Raw genomic sequence first — 18,969 nt, 5'->3', positions numbered from 1 at the left:
GTGTGCAGAGAGGTGGGCGGTCCGAGGCGTCTCATTGGCGGGGCCAATAGTCATTCAGCAGCCAGCCCCGCCCCACTCACGGGGTTCTTCTTTCTGCTAACATTTCAACAAACAAGTCAAAAATCCCTGAGTAGAACAAAACAAGCTGTGATTGGCTGACTACCGGCCTGTAAAACGAGGGAGACTTTTCATTGGTCAGGCCAGGCAGCAGCTGCTCGGAGTCTGGCCTATCGTAAGCTGCGCTTGAGGTGACGCGCCTGTTGCTGGTGCTGTTAGTTAAATTGAGGGGGTGTGGAGGGCTGTTGTTTGTAGCCGGGGAGCAGAGATGGAGCCGGGCAGAACGGTGCAGAGCGGCGGGGATGTGCTCTCCGGCAGCAGTATAGAGAGGACCGGCACACCGCCAGTGCCAGTACCGTCTGCCCGGGACATGAAGGTGGAGCAGGAGAAGCTGTCCGGAGTGGTGAAGAGCGTGCACCGGAGCCTGCGGAGGAAGTATATGGAAGGTACGGGCAGGCCCAGACACGGGAGGCTGCAGTCCTCGTTCTCCCCTCAGGCTGTCTGCCCACTGTCCTGGGGCAAGCCTTTCATACAGTGCAGCCCTGGTGACGTAATGGAACCCGAGTGATGTCATAATACGCTAGTAACTTAATGCAGATCAGAACAGTGACGTCCTAACACTGGTGATGTAATATTACCCATACAGCGCGGCCCGGTGACGTCCTAACCCTCTGGTGATGTAATATTACCCATACAGTGCGGCCCGGTGACGTCCTAACCCTCTGGTGATGTAATATTACCCATACAGCCCGGGCCCGGTGACGTCCTAACCCTCTGGTGATGTAATATAGCCCATACAGTGCGGGCCCGGTGACGTCCTAACCCTCTGGTGATGTAATATTACCCATACAGTGCGGCCCGGTGACGTCCTAACCCTCTGGTGATGTAATATTACCCATACAGTGCGGCCCGGTGACGTCCTAACCCTCTGGTGATGTAATATTACCCATACAGTGTGGGCCCGGTGACGTCCTAACCCTCTGGTGATGTAATATTACCCATACAGTGCGGCCCGGTGACGTCCTAACCCTCTGGTGATGTAATATTACCCATACACTGCGGCCCGGTGACGTCCTAACCCTCTGGTGATGTAATATTACCCATACACTGCGGCCCGGTGACGTCCTAACCCTCTGGTGATGTAATATTACCCATACAGTGCGGCCCGGTGACGTCCTAACCCTCTGGTGATGTAATATTACCCATACAGCGCGGCCCGGTGACGTCCTAACCCTCTGGTGATGTAATATTACCCATACAGCGCGGCCCGGTGACGTCCTAACCCTCTGGTGATGTAATATTACCCATACAGCCCGGGCCCGGTGACGTCCTAACCCTCTGGTGATGTAATATTACCCATACAGTGCGGGCCCGGTGACGTCCTAACCCTCTGGTGATGTAATATTACCCATACAGTGCGGCCCGGTGACGTCCTAACCCTCTGGTGATGTAATATTACCCATACAGTGCGGGCCGGTGACGTCCTAACCCTCTGGTGATGTAATATTACCCATACAGCCCGGGCCCGGTGACGTCCTAACCCTCTGGTGATGTAATATTACCCATACAGTGCGGGCCCGGTGACGTCCTAACCCTCTGGTGATGTAATATTACCCATACAGTGCGGCCCGATGACGTTCCTAACCCTCTGGTGATGTAATATTACCCATACAGTGCGGGCCGGTGACGTCCTAACCCTCTGGTGATGTAATATTACCCATACAGTGCGGCCCGGTGACGTCCTAACCCTCTGGTGATGTAATATTACCCATACAGTGCGGCCCGGTGACGTCCTAACCCTCTGGTGATGTAATATTACCCATACAGTGGCCCGGTGACGTCCTAACCCTCTGGTGATGTAATATTACCCATACAGTGTGGGCCCGGTGACGTCCTAACCCTCTGGTGATGTAATATTACCCATACAGCCCGGGCCCGGTGACGTCCTAACCCTCTGGTGATGTAATATTACCCATACAGCCCGGGCCCGGTGACGTCCTAACCCTCTGGTGATGTAATATTACCCATACAGTGCGGGCCGGTGACGTCCTAACCCTCTGGTGATGTAATATTACCCATACAGTGCGGCCCGGTGACGTCCTAACCCTCTGGTGATGTAATATTACCCATACAGCCCGGGCCCGGTGACGTCCTAACCCTCTGGTGATGTAATATTACCCATACAGTGCGGGCCCGGTGACGTCCTAACCCTCTGGTGATGTAATATTACCCATACAGTGCGGGCCCGGTGACGTCCTAACCCTCTGGTGATGTAATATTACCCATACAGTGCGGCCCGGTGACGTCCTAACCCTCTGGTGATGTAATATTACCCATACAGTGCGGGCCGGTGACGTCCTAACCCTCTGGTGATGTAATATTACCCATACAGCCCGGGCCCGGTGACGTCCTAACCCTCTGGTGATGTAATATTACCCATACAGTGCGGGCCCGGTGACGTCCTAACCCTCTGGTGATGTAATATTACCCATACAGTGCGGCCCGATGACGTTCCTAACCCTCTGGTGATGTAATATTACCCATACAGTGCGGGCCGGTGACGTCCTAACCCTCTGGTGATGTAATATTACCCATACAGTGCGGCCCGGTGACGTCCTAACCCTCTGGTGATGTAATATTACCCATACAGTGCGGCCCGGTGACGTCCTAACCCTCTGGTGATGTAATATTACCCATACAGTGGCCCGGTGACGTCCTAACCCTCTGGTGATGTAATATTACCCATACAGTGTGGGCCCGGTGACGTCCTAACCCTCTGGTGATGTAATATTACCCATACAGCCCGGGCCCGGTGACGTCCTAACCCTCTGGTGATGTAATATTACCCATACAGCCCGGGCCCGGTGACGTCCTAACCCTCTGGTGATGTAATATTACCCATACAGTGCGGGCCGGTGACGTCCTAACCCTCTGGTGATGTAATATTACCCATACAGTGCGGCCCGGTGACGTCCTAACCCTCTGGTGATGTAATATTACCCATACAGCCCGGGCCCGGTGACGTCCTAACCCTCTGGTGATGTAATATTACCCATACAGTGCGGGCCCGGTGACGTCCTAACCCTCTGGTGATGTAATATTACCCATACAGTGCGGCCCGATGACGTTCCTAACCCTCTGGTGATGTAATATTACCCATACAGTGCGGGCCGGTGACGTCCTAACCCTCTGGTGATGTAATATTACCCATACAGTGCGGCCCGGTGACGTCCTAACCCTCTGGTGATGTAATATTACCCATACAGTGCGGCCCGGTGACGTCCTAACCCTCTGGTGATGTAATATTACCCATACAGTGGCCCGGTGACGTCCTAACCCTCTGGTGATGTAATATTACCCATACAGTGTGGGCCCGGTGACGTCCTAACCCTCTGGTGATGTAATATTACCCATACAGCCCGGGCCCGGTGACGTCCTAACCCTCTGGTGATGTAATATTACCCATACAGCCCGGGCCCGGTGACGTCCTAACCCTCTGGTGATGTAATATTACCCATACAGTGCGGGCCGGTGACGTCCTAACCCTCTGGTGATGTAATATTACCCATACAGTGCGGCCCAGTGACGTCCTAACCCTCTGGTGATGTAATATTACCCATACAGCCCGGGCCCGGTGACGTCCTAACCCTCTGGTGATGTAATATTGCCCATACAGTGCGGGCCCGGTGACGTCCTAACCCTCTGGTGATGTAATATTACCCATACAGTGCGGCCCGGTGACGTCCTAACCCTCTGGTGATGTAATATTACCCATACAGTGCGGGCCGGTGACGTCCTAACCCTCTGGTGATGTAATATTACCCATACAGTGCGGGCCGGTGACGTCCTAACCCTCTGGTGATGTAATATTGCCCATACAGCCCGGGCCCGGTGACGTCCTAACCCTCTGGTGATGTAATATTACCCATACAGCCCGGGCCCGGTGACGTCCTAACCCTCTGGTGATGTAATATTACCCATACAGCCCGGGCCCGGTGACGTCCTAACCCTCTGGTGATGTAATATTGCCCATACAGTGCGGGCCCGGTGACGTCCTAACCCTCTGGTGATGTAATATTACCCATACAGTGCGGCCCGGTGACGTCCTAACCCTCTGGTGATGTAATATTACCCATACAGTGTGGCCCGGTGACGTCCTAACCCTCTGGTGATGTAATATTACCCATACAGTGCGGCCCGGTGACGTCCTAACCCTCTGGTGATGTAATATTGCCCATACAGCCCGGGCCCGGTGACGTCCTAACCCTCTGGTGATGTAATATTACCCATACAGTGCGGCCCGGTGACGTCCTAACCCTCTGGTGATGTAATATTACCCATACAGTGTGGGCCCGGTGACGTCCTAACCCTCTGGTGATGTAATATTACCCATACAGTGCGGGCCCGGTGACGTCCTAACCCTCTGGTGATGTAATATTACCCATACAGTGTGGCCCGGTGACGTCCTAACCCTCTGGTGATGTAATATTACCCATACAGCCCTGGCCCGGTGATGTCCTAACCCTCTGGTGATGTAATATTACCCATACAGTGCGGCCCGGTGACGTCCTAACCCTCTGGTGATGTAATATTACCCATACAGTGTGGCCCGGTGACGTCCTAACCCTCTGGTGATGTAATATTGCCCATACAGCCCGGGCCCGGTGACGTCCTAACCCTCTGGTGATGTAATATTACCCATACAGTGTGGCCCGGTGACGTCCTAACCCTCTGGTGATGTAATATTACCCATACAGCCCGGGCCCGGTGACGTCCTAACCCTCTGGTGATGTAATATTACCCATACAGTGCGGGCCGGTGACGTCCTAACCCTCTGGTGATGTAATATTACCCATACAGTGCGGCCCGGTGACGTCCTAACCCTCTGGTGATGTAATATTACCCATACAGCCCGGGCCCGGTGACGTCCTAACCCTCTGGTGATGTAATATTGCCCATACAGTGCGGGCCCGGTGACGTCCTAACCCTCTGGTGATGTAATATTACCCATACAGTGCGGCCCGGTGACGTCCTAACCCTCTGGTGATGTAATATTACCCATACAGTGCGGGCCGGTGACGTCCTAACCCTCTGGTGATGTAATATTGCCCATACAGCCCGGGCCCGGTGACGTCCTAACCCTCTGGTGATGTAATATTACCCATACAGCCCGGGCCCGGTGACGTCCTAACCCTCTGGTGATGTAATATTACCCATACAGCCCGGGCCCGGTGACGTCCTAACCCTCTGGTGATGTAATATAGCCCATACAGTGCGGGCCCGGTGACGTCCTAACCCTCTGGTGATGTAATATTACCCATACAGTGCGGCCCGGTGACGTCCTAACCCTCTGGTGATGTAATATTACCCATACAGTGTGGCCCGGTGACGTCCTAACCCTCTGGTGATGTAATATTACCCATACAGTGCGGCCCGGTGACGTCCTAACCCTCTGGTGATGTAATATTGCCCATACAGCCCGGGCCCGGTGACGTCCTAACCCTCTGGTGATGTAATATTACCCATACAGTGCGGCCCGGTGACGTCCTAACCCTCTGGTGATGTAATATTACCCATACAGTGTGGCCCGGTGACGTCCTAACCCTCTGGTGATGTAATATTACCCATACAGTGCGGGCCCGGTGACGTCCTAACATTGGTGATGTAATATTGCCCATACAGTGCGGCCCGTTGACGTCCTAACCCTCTGGTGATGTAATATTACCCATACAGCCCGGGCCCGGTGACGTCCTAACCCTCTGGTGATGTAATATTACCCATACAGCCCGGGCCCGGTGACGTCCTAACCCTCTGGTGATGTAATATTACCCATACAGTGCGGCCCGGTGACGTCCTAACCCTCTGGTGATGTAATATTACCCATACAGTGCGGCCCGGTGACGTCCTAACCCTCTGGTGATGTAATATTACCCATACAGCCCGGGCCCGGTGACGTCCTAACCCTCTGGTGATGTAATATTACCCATACAGTGTGGCCCGGTGACGTCCTAACACTGTGGTGATGTAATATTACCCATACAGCCCGGGCCCGGTGACGTCCTAACCCTCTGGTGATGTAATATTGCCCATACAGTGTGGGCCCGGTGACGTCCTAACCCTCTGGTGATGTAATATTACCCATACAGTGCGGGCCCGGTGACGTCCTAACCCTCTGGTGATGTAATATTACCCATACAGTGCGGGCCGGTGACGTCCTAACCCTCTGGTGATGTAATATTACCCATACAGTGCGTCCCGGTGACGTCCTAACCCTCTGGTGATGTAATATTACCCATACAGCCCGGGCCCGGTGACGTCCTAACCCTCTGGTGATGTAATATTACCCATACAGTGCGGGCCCGGTGACGTCCTAACCCTCTGGTGATGTAATATTACCCATACAGTGCGGGCCCGGTGACGTCCTAACCCTCTGGTGATGTAATATTACCCATACAGTGCAGCCCGGTGACGTCCTAACCCTCTGGTGATGTAATATTACCCATACAGCCCGGGCCCGGTGACGTCCTAACCCTCTGGTGATGTAATATTACCCATACAGTGTGGGCCCGGTGACGTCCTAACCCTCTGGTGATGTAATATTACCCATACAGTGTGGGCCCGGTGACGTCCTAACCCTCTGGTGATGTAATATTACCCATACAGCCCGGGCCCGGTGACGTCCTAACCCTCTGGTGATGTAATATTACCCATACAGTGTGGGCCCGGTGACGTCCTAACCCTCTGGTGATGTAATATTACCCATACAGTGTGGCCCGGTGACGTCCTAACCCTCTGGTGATGTAATATTACCCATACAGCCCGGGCCCGGTGACGTCCTAACCCTCTGGTGATGTAATATTACCCATACAGTGCGGGCCGGTGACGTCCTAACCCTCTGGTGATGTAATATTACCCATACAGTGCGGGCCGGTGACGTCCTAACCCTCTGGTGATGTAATATTACCCATACAGTGCGGGCCCGGTGACGTCCTAACCCTCTGGTGATGTAATATTACCCATACAGCCCGGGCCCGGTGACGTCCTAACCCTCTGGTGATGTAATATTACCCATACAGTGTGGGCCCGGTGACGTTCCTAACCCTCTGGTGATGTAATATTACCCATACAGTGTGGGCCCGGTGACGTCCTAACCCTCTGGTGATGTAATATTACCCATACAGCCCGGGCCCGGTGATGTCCTAACCCTCTGGTGATGTAATATTACCCATACAGTGTGGGCCTGGTGACGTCCTAACCCTCTGGTGATGTAATATTACCCATACAGCCCGGGCCCGGTGATGTCCTAACCCTCTGGTGATGTAATATTACCCATACAGTGTGGGCCTGGTGACGTCCTAACCCTCTGGTGATGTAATATTACCCATACAGCCCGGGCCCGGTGACGTCCTAACTAGAGTTGAGCGCGGTTCTCCAGTTCTAGGCTCGAGTGATTTTGGGGCCTGTTCTAGATCGAACTAGAACTCGAGCTTTTTGCAAAAGCTCGATAGTTCTAGAAACGTTCGAGAACGGTTCTAGCAGCAAAAAAACAGCTAATTCCTAGCTTGGTTTCCGCTGTAATAGTGTAAGTCACTCTGTGAATCAAACTATTATCACATTTCAGTGTATAGTGTGCGTGAACAGCGCCTTCAGATCACTGCTGTTTGTATAATGGCGATCGCCATTTTTTTTTTTTTTTTTTTCCTTGTTTTCCTTCCCTAAGCGCGCGCGTCTTGTGGGGCGGGCCAGCATGTCAGCCAATCCCAGACACACACACAGCTAAGTGGACTTTTAGCCAGAGAAGCAACGGTATGTGTGATAGGATGTCCATGTCACATGTCCCTGCATTATAAAAACGAGTATCTGCCCGTCCGGACGCCATTATCTCTTCTGCGTCTTTGGTGTCAGACATCACTGGCGCAGCTCCGTCCTTTGTCCTATCGCCGATATAGCTGTATGCGCTCCATACACAGCGCTGGACAGCTTAGGGAGAGCACTTTCTATCAGTCCTTTTAAGGGCTCGTACCGGCAGGGTCAGAGCCATAGGTGACAGGTCCTGAAAACAGAGACAGCGTCTGTGTAGCCAAGGTCAGGGATTTCCTCCCTGCATTTCCCTATTAGGAGGGAATAGAAAGGCAGGCTTCCATTCCTCTACCCAGAGCCCCACAATCCTGCCACTGTACCCTCCTGTCCTCTGCACACTCAAACTCTTTTTAACTAAGCCATTATACTAGCAAACAGTCAGTGTACCTAGTGGCATCATAGAACTGGCTGTTGTACTCCATTAGTGCCCCACTTGTGCAAATCTATGTGCAGCACCTCTGCATGACACCCTCCTGCTCTGTTTTTAATAAGCTATAATGATAGCACAAAATACTGCCATTTAGTGGCATCATAGAACTGGCTGTTGTATTCCATTAGTGCCCCACTGGTGCCAAGCTATTTCTAGCACCTCTACATGACACCCTCATGCACATTTTGCTACGCTAATGTTATAGGAAACTCAGGGAATTCATTGCTGCATTTGATAATTCGGAGGGATAAAGTGAGGCTTCCTTTAGCTTTTCCTTCTGTTCATAGACAGCATCTCCAAGTTCACACCCGAAGAGCAATTTCTCCTCCACGTGTAAGTGTGGAGAGGCAGCTAGTGCGCATGCGTGTGCCGATTTACCCCAGCTGCAGCCTAATTACAGTGTTTCGCCTAGTGAGTATGCTCAGCCTGACTGTGCCATTGCTAAGGCTAAGTCTTCATTTCGGGATACAGCGCATGCTCCCACACTTAGTGCGAAAAGCCTCTTTGCACAGGTACTTGCATTCCGTGCCGGGTCTAAGTCCTGTTTTGTTCCTAGACACCATGCTAAAGCTGATAGTCTTTTTTCAGAGACTGTATTTCATGCTACTGAGCATGCTCAGGCACTTACTGCATCAGAGACTAGGTCCGGTAATGAACTCTTTGGCCCTGCCCCTGATGTGGGGGTCCCATATAGACCACAGGGCATCAGGTGTCCTCCCAAATGGCTTGCAGAGGCCCGCCCCTATGACTTGTCACCGCATTATTGATGGTCAGACGATGACTGGTGAGGTGTTTGGGTCGTGGCAGCCATGAGGTCATTATTGAAGTTGCGGTTCCAAATAGGACGCTAGTTATGCCACTCATGACGTGTGATTCTGCTTTTGTCTGCAGGAGGTGCATTGTGGTCCACCCTGGTTTGGGGCGGACCCAGGTTATAAAAGGGGCTGGAGCCAACAAGGAGGTGCGCATTCTTCTATTATGCTACGAAAGAGCACACCTCCATGTGTTGAACCCATTGCGGCTTTAGGCCAGAGGTAGGCAAGGATAGGGTGTCGATGCAGGCCACCACCACAGTTGGTAACGCAGAACGGTTAAGACCAGCTCCTGTCCTACCAGTCCTGCTTGTGCAGCCCAGTGGCATTAACAGGCGTGCTGCTGCTGATGCGCCTGCTGTCCACAGGTCTGGCCCCTACGCACACGGTCAGCGTACTCAATGGCCCCTGTGTTGTTAACAGGGAGTTCCTGGGCTGGGTGGGCATGTGGACCCTGTGACGCTAACAGGGCTCCCAGTCTCCAGATCCGAATGGCGTCTAACTCGGTTCAGGCTACTATTAGTTTCATAGCCACACAGCTCTGTATCCTCCACCGAACCTTCCAGTTGACAACCTCTCCTTTTTCATCTGGGAGCACGGTGGACATTGACTGCTGATGGGGATATATACCTTTCTCTTTCTTTTCTTATTAATTTTCGTTATATAGCGGTAACATAGTATATACCACCTTATCCAAATCTGCCAGTCCCACTGTAACAGATGGTGTTTCTTCAGCAAATGTTACTGTTGCTTAACCACCAAATCCACGGACCAAAACTTTTTTCCCCTTTCCAACACACCTGTTCCCCTTTCCACTAGCATCTGTCCTTTTTCAACTCATTTTGGTATATGACCAAAAGTGCAACTCTGCAGGGACACCGTACTCAACGCCATCTCAGCACAGCAGCCAGCCCTCGGTCCCTCAGATGTGGACAAGTAAAAGACCATTTCCTCCTATCCATGACAAAGCGTTGAGATTCACTCTGTGCAGCACTGGTGTTTAGTGGAAAAGTAGATCTAAGATTGCGTACCACATTCTGCAGATACTCCTGTATACGTGCGTCCATTTCTATGGCAGGAATTATTTCGCCAAATTTTGTCTTGTACCGGGGATCTAACAGGGTGGCAACCCAGTATTCTGGATTACTTTGAATTCGTACAATCCGAGGGTCATGTTGTAGGTAGTGCAGCAAGAAGGCGCTCATGTGTCTTGTGCATCCAGGAGGACCAAGTCCTTGGTGTGTTGGTGGCAGAGAGGTGAGAATCGTGCCTCCTTCCTCTGCCCTCTCCCCACAACCTCGCACAACCGAAATGTGAGCAAGCTCTCACTCATCTGCTGAGTCTTCCATGCCCATCGCCAGTTCGTCCTCCATTTCTTCATGGGCTCCTGCACCGTCCTCAACACTTTTTGCTGATACTATGTGCCCTTGTTAATCCCTCTCCCTCACCATGACTGCCGCCTAGGTGCCGCTGACCATCTGGACCTCGTAGATCTTGTTATCCCTTCCGCATATGACTCCTCCTGTACTTCCTCCCCTTCCTCTTGTCCCAACACCTGACTCCGAATAATAATTACAGTGTGCTCCATCATGTAGATGACCAGAATTGTCACGCTGAGAATGACATTGCCAGTGCTAAACATCTTCGTCGACATTTGTAAACTGTGTAGCAGGGTGCATAGGTCCTTGATCTGACACCACTCCAGCAGCGTGATCTGCACCACCTCTGGATCAAGTTATCCCAGGCTATATGTCATAACGTATTGCAGCAGGGTTCGGCGGTGCTGCAACATGTGCAGATTCAAATTCCTGCGTGTGGGCACATCGCATTTCAGGCGTTTAACCACCAGACCTAAAGACTTCTGTAGCGACGAAAGTTGTTGAGCTGCTGTGTGCGCACGATGGACGTGAGCACATAGCGAGCGTGCCCGCTGCACAAGGCCATGTAGGCCGGGATGGTGTTTTAAAAATTGCTGGAGAATTGGGTTCAACACGTGAGCCATACAAGGCACGTGTGTCACATTGCCCTGACGATGGCCCGCAGCCAGGTTTGCATCATTGCCGCACACGGCTGTTAAGTCACCAACTGAGTCCGCTCCGTCAATTTGTACTCCGGTCGCCAGGTGACAACGTGTTCCTTTCATGCATAGTGCTGATGATGGGAGAGTAGTCGATGCCAGCGGCGCAGGTGGACGCAGGTTATGCTCACCCACTGGGCTGCATTACCTTGACAGATGCAGAATCTCTGGCTGAATGTAGCTGGTGGGTATCTCACAGATGAAATACCATCATTCAGCTACAACCAATGGGAAGACACCACACCCTTTTTTATGCCCATCCTGTCTGCAGACCACTGCCAGACATAGCTCTGCTTTTACCCCCAGTTCAGTTTTATGATTTTGTGTGCTTGTTACCTGACTACTTTTCCTGCTTGCTGTTTATGTACCTTTTTGGCCGATCCGCATTTCACCTCTGCTTGTTTTCTGATTAAGTCCTGGCCGTCCCATTCTGTTCCTGTTCCTCAATTAATGTTTTGACCCTGCCTGACTACTATTCTCTGGAACTGCAGCCTTCCACAGGTATTAATCACCTTGGGCCCTGTGTAATTCCTAATCCCTGTATAGGGGTTAAAGGGTTTCAGGGTTCTAGGGGTCCTGCTTGGTGAGTGGCTTCCCTCTAGCCTATCATTTACAGCCCATCTGAGTGTGTGGATCAAGGAAGGCGTTACACCGTGCTCTCTGCAGAAGGCCATGTGGGCCAGGATAGTGCTTTAAAAATTGCTGGACAACCAGGTTCAACACGTGAACCACACAAGGCACATGTGTCACATTGTCACAGCGAAGGGCCGCACCCATGTTTGCATCATTGTCGCACCCGGCCTTCCCTGGCTGCTGGTTGAGTGGAGACAACCATTGATGAAACTCGGTCTCCAGAGCTAACCGTCCACAACTTCTCAGCGGTGTGACTCACATTTCCCATACATTTCAAAGTAAACCTTTGACTGCCTGATGGCATTGAGCTCTGCTGCCAGCATAGTAAGGAGGTGTGTGGTATTCCTTGTGCGCAGTTACAAGGAAGGGTGGCCTGACCACACAGGGTTTGCGCCAAGGTGGAGGACCCACACGAGGTTGAAGAGGCAGAAGCAGTGTATTAACTTCTACATACAGAAGAAGGATTGACACAACTCGTGGGGACGGCAAGACTTGTACAGCAGACCCTTCTCCATCTCTCCCCACAGTAACCCATTGCCCAGTCGGCGACATGTAACGCCCCTGTCCATGCTTACTGGGCCAATTATCTGTGGTGAAATGCACCCTGTCACACAGAGTTTCTCAAGGAATCAGTGATGTTTAGTGCGACATGCTGGTGTAGCGCGTGCACGCCTTTGTTGGAGAAGGAGTGGCGCCTGGGCATCGGCTCTTGGGGCACTGCGATGGGCATAAGGTCTTGAAAATCCTCGGTTAAAAAGGTTGGAAAGGCAGCATTTTGGTAGCCAACAGTTTCCAGATGCTGAAAGTCAACCTCTAAGCCATGTCATGCCCTTCTAAAAGCATGTAAAACACAGTAAGGGGACTCCAACCACAGTCTCCCTAGTTGCCACTAATTGGGCCACACACACCCCACTTGACTGGCATCAGTTGACCCAATTTTCAAGATGAAAAAGATGCTTTGCATGAAGCACTCTCAAAAATACGCGTGCCTTTCCCGTCCCCTGGCTGACCCAGGGGAAGACAAGTCCTCTGAGAGCCATGATTTGTTCATTTTGGTTCTTTTAGAGACACAGCGAGGGGACTCCAACCACAGTCTCCCTCGTTGCCACTAACTGGGCCACACACACCCCACTTGACTGGCATCGGTTGAGCCCCCTTTTGAAAAAGAAAAAGATGCTTTGCATGAAGCACTCTCAAAAATACGCGTGCCTTTCCCGTCCCCTGGCTGACCCAGGGGAAGAAAAGTTCTCTGAGAGCCATGTCCACATTGTCTGTCAGTGGACAGACACGTGTGCTTATCTGCCAGCAGACCCCCAGCAGCACTGAAGACAGGTTCCGAGAGAACGCTGGCTGCAGGACACGACAAGATCCCCAAGGCGTACGTGGCGAGCTCAGGCAATTTATCAAGATTGGAAGCCTAAAATGAGCAGGGCTCAAGTTGCACAATAATGGAATCTATGTTTCCTTGCATATATTCATATATCTGTGTGTCCTCCTCTTTTTCCTTGTCCAGCTGTTTTGTTTTAGCATGAATATATGTCCTTGTCACTTTCCCATGTGTTTGTGTTGTGAGTTGTTTGTCACCTTTTGGACACCTTTTGAGGGTGTTTTCTAGGTGTTTTTCTGTGTTTGTGATTGCCTGCCATTGTTTCCTATGCAGTTCGAGTTCGGTTCGTCGAACGTTCGATGAGCCGAACTCGAACGGGACCTCCGTTCGGCGAACCGACCTCGAGCCGAACCGGGACCGGTTCGCTCATCTCTAGTCCTAACCCTCTGGTGATGTAATATTACCCATACAGTGCGGCCCGGTGACGTCCTAACCCTCTGGTGATGTAATATTACCCATACAGCCCGGGCCCGGTGACGTCCTAACCCTCTGGTGATGTAATATTACCCATACAGTGTGGCCCAGTGACGTCCTAACCCTCTGGTGATGTAATATTACCCATACAGTGTGGGCCCGGTGACGTCCTAACCCTCTGGTGATGTAATATTACCCATACAGTTCGGGCCCGGTGACGTCCTAACCCTCCGGTGATGTAATATTACCCATACAGTGTGGGCCCGGTGACGTTCCTAACCCTCCGGTGATGTAATATTACCCATACACTGCGGCCCGGTGACGTCCTAACCCTCTGGTGATGTAATATTACCCATACAGCCCGGGCCCGGTGACGTCCTAACCCTCTGGTGATGTAATATTACCCATACAGTGTGGGCCCGGTGACGTCCTAACCCTCTGGTGATGTAATATTACCCATACAGTGTGGGCCCGGTGACGTCCTAACCTTCTGGTGATGTAATATTACCCAGACATTGCAGCCTTTTTGATGTTTATAATTCTCTGGTTCTTGTGTGGAAAGTCTAGCAATTTCATGACAACTTGGGTGCAAAATGATTTGCAAGAGCTTGTTCTGGTGGCCAGGTCCGTATCTCCTGGACAACAGGCCTTTGAACCTCCTACCTCCCTGGAAGTTTATGGGGCTCTAATTCGGCAACTATGGCCAACTGATGTGGCCACTGGAGGAGGGTCCTGTAAATCATTTTGCTGAACTTTGTTCTTTAGGACAGGTCATCAATATAAGACCAGTGGCGTCCCAGCATCCTACACGCCAACCGATTGGCCGTTTGTAGGAGTGAATGGAGCTAAATGGCACAGCGTCCTCCACTTTATAGTGCATGTTCCCGGGTACTTCAGCTCAGCCACTATTCACTATCTCCTGGAAAAGAACTGTACTGTTCTGCTTTGTTCACAGTTTACATCAGCCCAGAGCTGAAAACAGCTGATTGGTGGGGTGCAGGGTGTACTTTGCTTCTTTACCACATAAATATCTTATCTAATGTCTGCTTTCCGTGGATGAAAGGCGATTTACGACCTGTAGGCTTGGGTGCTAAAACTACTTTGCCATTATCTTCAAAAAACAGACTTGTGTCTTACAACATCATGAGTATTTGTGGTGTGCAGCAATTTTTTTTTCCTTTATCAGCTTTTTAGTCATCTGAGGTTTTTTTGTATATAAAACAGGTCAAAGTTTGAAAACTCGAAGTAATATATGTACCACTCACAAAGTTAGGGATACAGTGGAACCTTGGTTAACGAGAACAATCCGTTCTGGGAGTGTGCTTGTTAACCAAGTTACTTGTTCAGCAAAGTAATATTTCCCATAGGAAATCATTGCAATGCAGACAATTCGTTCCACAACTTGTTAAAAGTCCCATTCTGGTCCCCTATTGTGCCATTCCACACACATAAACACACACACAAACTCACACAAAAAATCAATTATGCTCACCTTACCTTCCGTTTCCTCGCCGGCCTCATGGTTCTTGTAGTTCGCCGCTACAGGATGTGTATCGGATAACCATTGTGACCGATGCCGGACTTTACACTGCCAGAGCGCTGACGTCAAAGGCAGGAGACGCTTGCCTCTGATTGGTCAGCGCGCCGCCTTTGAGTAGCGGCTAACAGCGGAAGTTCCTCCATCGTCGCGATGCTTACCGATACACATCCTGTAGCGGCGAACTACAAGAACCATGAGGCCGGCGAGGAAATGGAAGATAATGTGAGCAATAATATGTGTGCATGCTTGTTTGTGTGGACTGCAAGAGCGGGTCAGAGCCGTATGGAACCGGAAGTGTGTGCGGTGAGTATTTGCTCGTTCAGCAAAGCTTGCTCGTAAACGGAGTTACAAATTTACAGCAAGCTTTGCTCGTTAAGCGAAATACTCGCTAACTGGGTTACTCGTAAACCAAGGTTCCATGGATTTGCCTTTTGGGTGAAATTTTATATAAAACGTAAAAAGTTCACGCTACAGTGATATTATATCGTGGAAGTAGTCTGAACTGCTTCCGTAACTGTGTTTTCCTCAAAATAAGACACTGTCTTATAATATTTTTTTGCCCCAAAAAATGCACTGGGGGAAGGGCTTATTTCAGGGGAAACACAGGTTGGGAGATTGAGTTTACCCCCCCCCCCCCCACAAAAAAAAGGCAGGCCCTTACCCCCCCAGGAGAATCTTACTTGTCAGATCTCAGACATCTGTATCATTTCCAGATCCTCAGCTCGCACTCCCTGGAGGTCTTTGTCCTCTCCATAGCGGTCCTCCCCTGCTTCTGGCCATCGCGCAGACACATCGTGCATGTGTGTGTGTGTGTGTGTGTTCCACCGCAGGTCCTCGCGTTCCACAGCGTCCCTGTCATTCCTCAAATCTAAAAGCCCTCCTGACTCTGATGGCAGATGTCAATGAGAAAGAAGGATTGGTTGGCGTTCAGCATAGCCACTCTTGGGGCTCATGCGCACGTAACTGCTGAATATTCTGCAGCAATTTGACAGCACATGTGCGCTTCAAATCGCTGCAGAAACACTGCATAATGGATGCATTTTTTTTTTTTTTTTTGGTAGAGAAAAGCCGATTTCATGCGCTATGGCTGCTGCACCCACCATAGGCAGAATTGGAGCTGCATCCATAGCGCACAAAATAATTAACATGCTCATTTTATGAACGCACGGATTTGGGTCAACTTTTTAGCACCCAAATCGCTGCGTTCATAAAAGCATTGTGCGCACGTCTCATGCACAATCTTCATAGATTGTGCTGGGGACGCAGGATGCATGCATTTACGCAACGTGCGCACGAGTCCGGAGATAAGTTGCTACTAGGAGAGTCTGCCAGTAGCTTACACCCCTCTCCATATTAAGAAAAGCTGTTCGCTGTGCTGGGTATCTTGGGATTTGGGGGGGCAGAAAGAAAAGCAGTCATCTGAAAAATATTAGGCTGACAACAATCTAAGTCGAGATTTACACATCCGGATTTCTTATGAGGCCGTTGAGCTTGCAGCCATCTGTGCATCGCGTTCCACACTTGGATGAGAAAACATGGATGTGTCACACTAAGGTGTATGATGGGCCCCATAATCTGTAGCCTACAGTTGGCCACGACTGCCAATATGTAATGTGTATGGGGACCTCCCGACTTTTCCCTGACAGCGAATGATAATGTGGGAGAAAAACAATTGGCCTGTTTAGGTTTCAAACATCCGATCCTTTTGTTGTTTGGGGGATGTAAAGGTGTTATTAGACAGTATGACCTCTTAACGATAGCGACTTGTGAGCAAATGGTTATCGCATAACTATTAGAGATGAGCGAGTACGAGTTTCAGTGTTTGTACCAAATACAGACTTTACAAAAAAAAAATAACAAAAAGCAGCGTTCGGGTGCTTTAAGTATGCTGACCATTTGAGCAAGCATCAGGTACGCTCGATGCTCGGCCCAGTGTGAGCCGCTTGTAATGTCTGAATGGCTCGCACTGGGGGTAACAGCATGATCGGATGTTGTGTGCATCAATAAATAAATAAGGAAGGACCCACCCCATATGTGTTCTATTTATGGCTGGCTGCATGTGGGTGGAGACCCAAACTACACAATTAGTGACTTCCATTGGTTATTAGGTCCAGTCTGGGTCCCAAGCTGAACTTTATGTAAAGTCTGGCTGGACCGACCTTCCATGAATCCGCTCATCTCTAGTTGCTATTGTGCGTACAAGTTCATTATTACAAAATCAAATGTTCGCTCGAAAGATTGCTTTTGTGGTCGATGGAAAATTGCTAGTTGTTCATGAAAGCATGTATTACAGCTTAAGGCTATGTGCGCACGTTGCGTACAAGCCCTGCAGATATTTCTGCAGCGATCTGAAGAGCACATGTGCGCTTTAGATCGCTGCAGAAATGTCCGTAGAGAAAAAAAAAAAAAGCCGATTCCATGCGCTCTGCCCCCAGCTCCTGCCATAGACAGAGCAGGAGCTGCCGGCAAAGCGCAGGAAAGAAGTGACATGTCACTTCTTTTTGCGCAGCGCTTCGGCAGTAGCCGAAGCGCTGCGCTCTTAGACGCCACGTGCGCACGGCCCCTGCACAATCTCCATAGACTGTGCAGAGGACGCATGCAGTTACGCTGCGCTACAAAGCGCAGCGTAACTGCATGTTTTTACGCGACGTGCGCACATAGCCTTAAGGGAAGGTGTCGCGGTTTTTTATTTTTGTATTAAAAATCGTGATTATGAAATCAAGTATTTCTAATACAAAATGAAAATTGCAGCTTATTTAGTTTTTATGTAATTCTTATTTTACTGGAGGCACTGGGGGCTGCCATGCTGGATTTGCCGTGTGTGTAACGACAGTAACTCCTTCCTTTATGGCAGCCCCTGTGCATAGACTCTGATAGTCGGGCTCCGACCCCATGAAGTACGTTACAGTGGGCTTGTGCTGTGACCTGGACGCGCCCCCTGGGCTGTCCAGAACACAACAGAGGGAGGAGTTCAGCGCCATTATTGTGGAGCTCACAGTGTGTGCTGTTTGCTCCACTTTACCCCTGTCACCCGCCGGGATGTGAGTACGGGCCGCCTCCCCCTCCCCTCGTTATTGTTTCCGATGGCATCCCATCCCTCCGTTCTCCCCAGCCCCCAGCTACTGACGCTGCCCCTCCCCCCCCCCCCCCCCGGTGTTACCGTCTCCAATGACACCCCACTCCTTTCGTTCTCCCAAGTCCCCTACTCTGCCCGCTGCCACAGCTCCCCCAGCTCTGCTCTGTTTGTGTGTGTATCACTAGGTCCCCATCAGGGGTGATTGAGTTTGTGTCGGCGCTTGCGATGCTGTGCAGTGAGCTTCCAGGACCTGCGAGAGGATCACATGGGAAGCATGTGATATCTCCGGATATTGTGAGTGTGTGTGCGCGCGATTGTACAGGTATGTGCGATATCGTTAGTGTATGTGATCGGATGTGTGAAATGCCGGACGCAGGGGAGGATGGCATGCAGCACAGCTGCCTGGAGCGCCCACCGGAGGTCACAGGGAGGAATGATGTGAAAGGTGTGTGTGTGTGGCACAAGATCCCCATCAGGGCTGACTGTGTGTGCGCGCGCGCCACTGCATGTGAGTACCTGTGTGTGTGTGTGTGTGTGTGTGTGTGTGTGTGTGTGTGTGTGTGTGTACCGGTGATACTGTCTGTACGGCTGTGTATCTAATCCTGTCGTGTGATACTGTCTGCTGAGCCGTGTATCTAATCCTATGTTGTCTGATACTGTCTGCAGGGCTGTGTATCTAATCC

The 18,969-nt window shown here is 50.9% G+C and overlaps 1 protein-coding gene across 1 annotated transcript in view; it reads left to right on the top strand.

Moving 5' to 3' along the window:
• Positions 1 to 288: 288 nt before the first annotated feature.
• The window catches only part of SAMTOR (S-adenosylmethionine sensor upstream of mTORC1), a 61,975-nt gene continuing 43,294 nt past the window's right edge, over positions 289 to 18,969 (top strand). Inside the window, exon 1 of the mRNA XM_075342504.1 lies at positions 289 to 503. Coding sequence (XP_075198619.1) covers positions 326 to 503 — 178 coding nt within the window. The 5' untranslated portion in view covers positions 289 to 325. The remainder of the gene's footprint in view (positions 504 to 18,969) is intronic.

Source organism: Anomaloglossus baeobatrachus, chromosome 4 (assembly GCF_048569485.1).
Source record: "Anomaloglossus baeobatrachus isolate aAnoBae1 chromosome 4, aAnoBae1.hap1, whole genome shotgun sequence".
NCBI classification, from domain to species: Eukaryota; Metazoa; Chordata; class Amphibia; order Anura; family Aromobatidae; genus Anomaloglossus; species Anomaloglossus baeobatrachus.
This window is presented reverse-complemented; position numbering and strand designations above follow the sequence as displayed.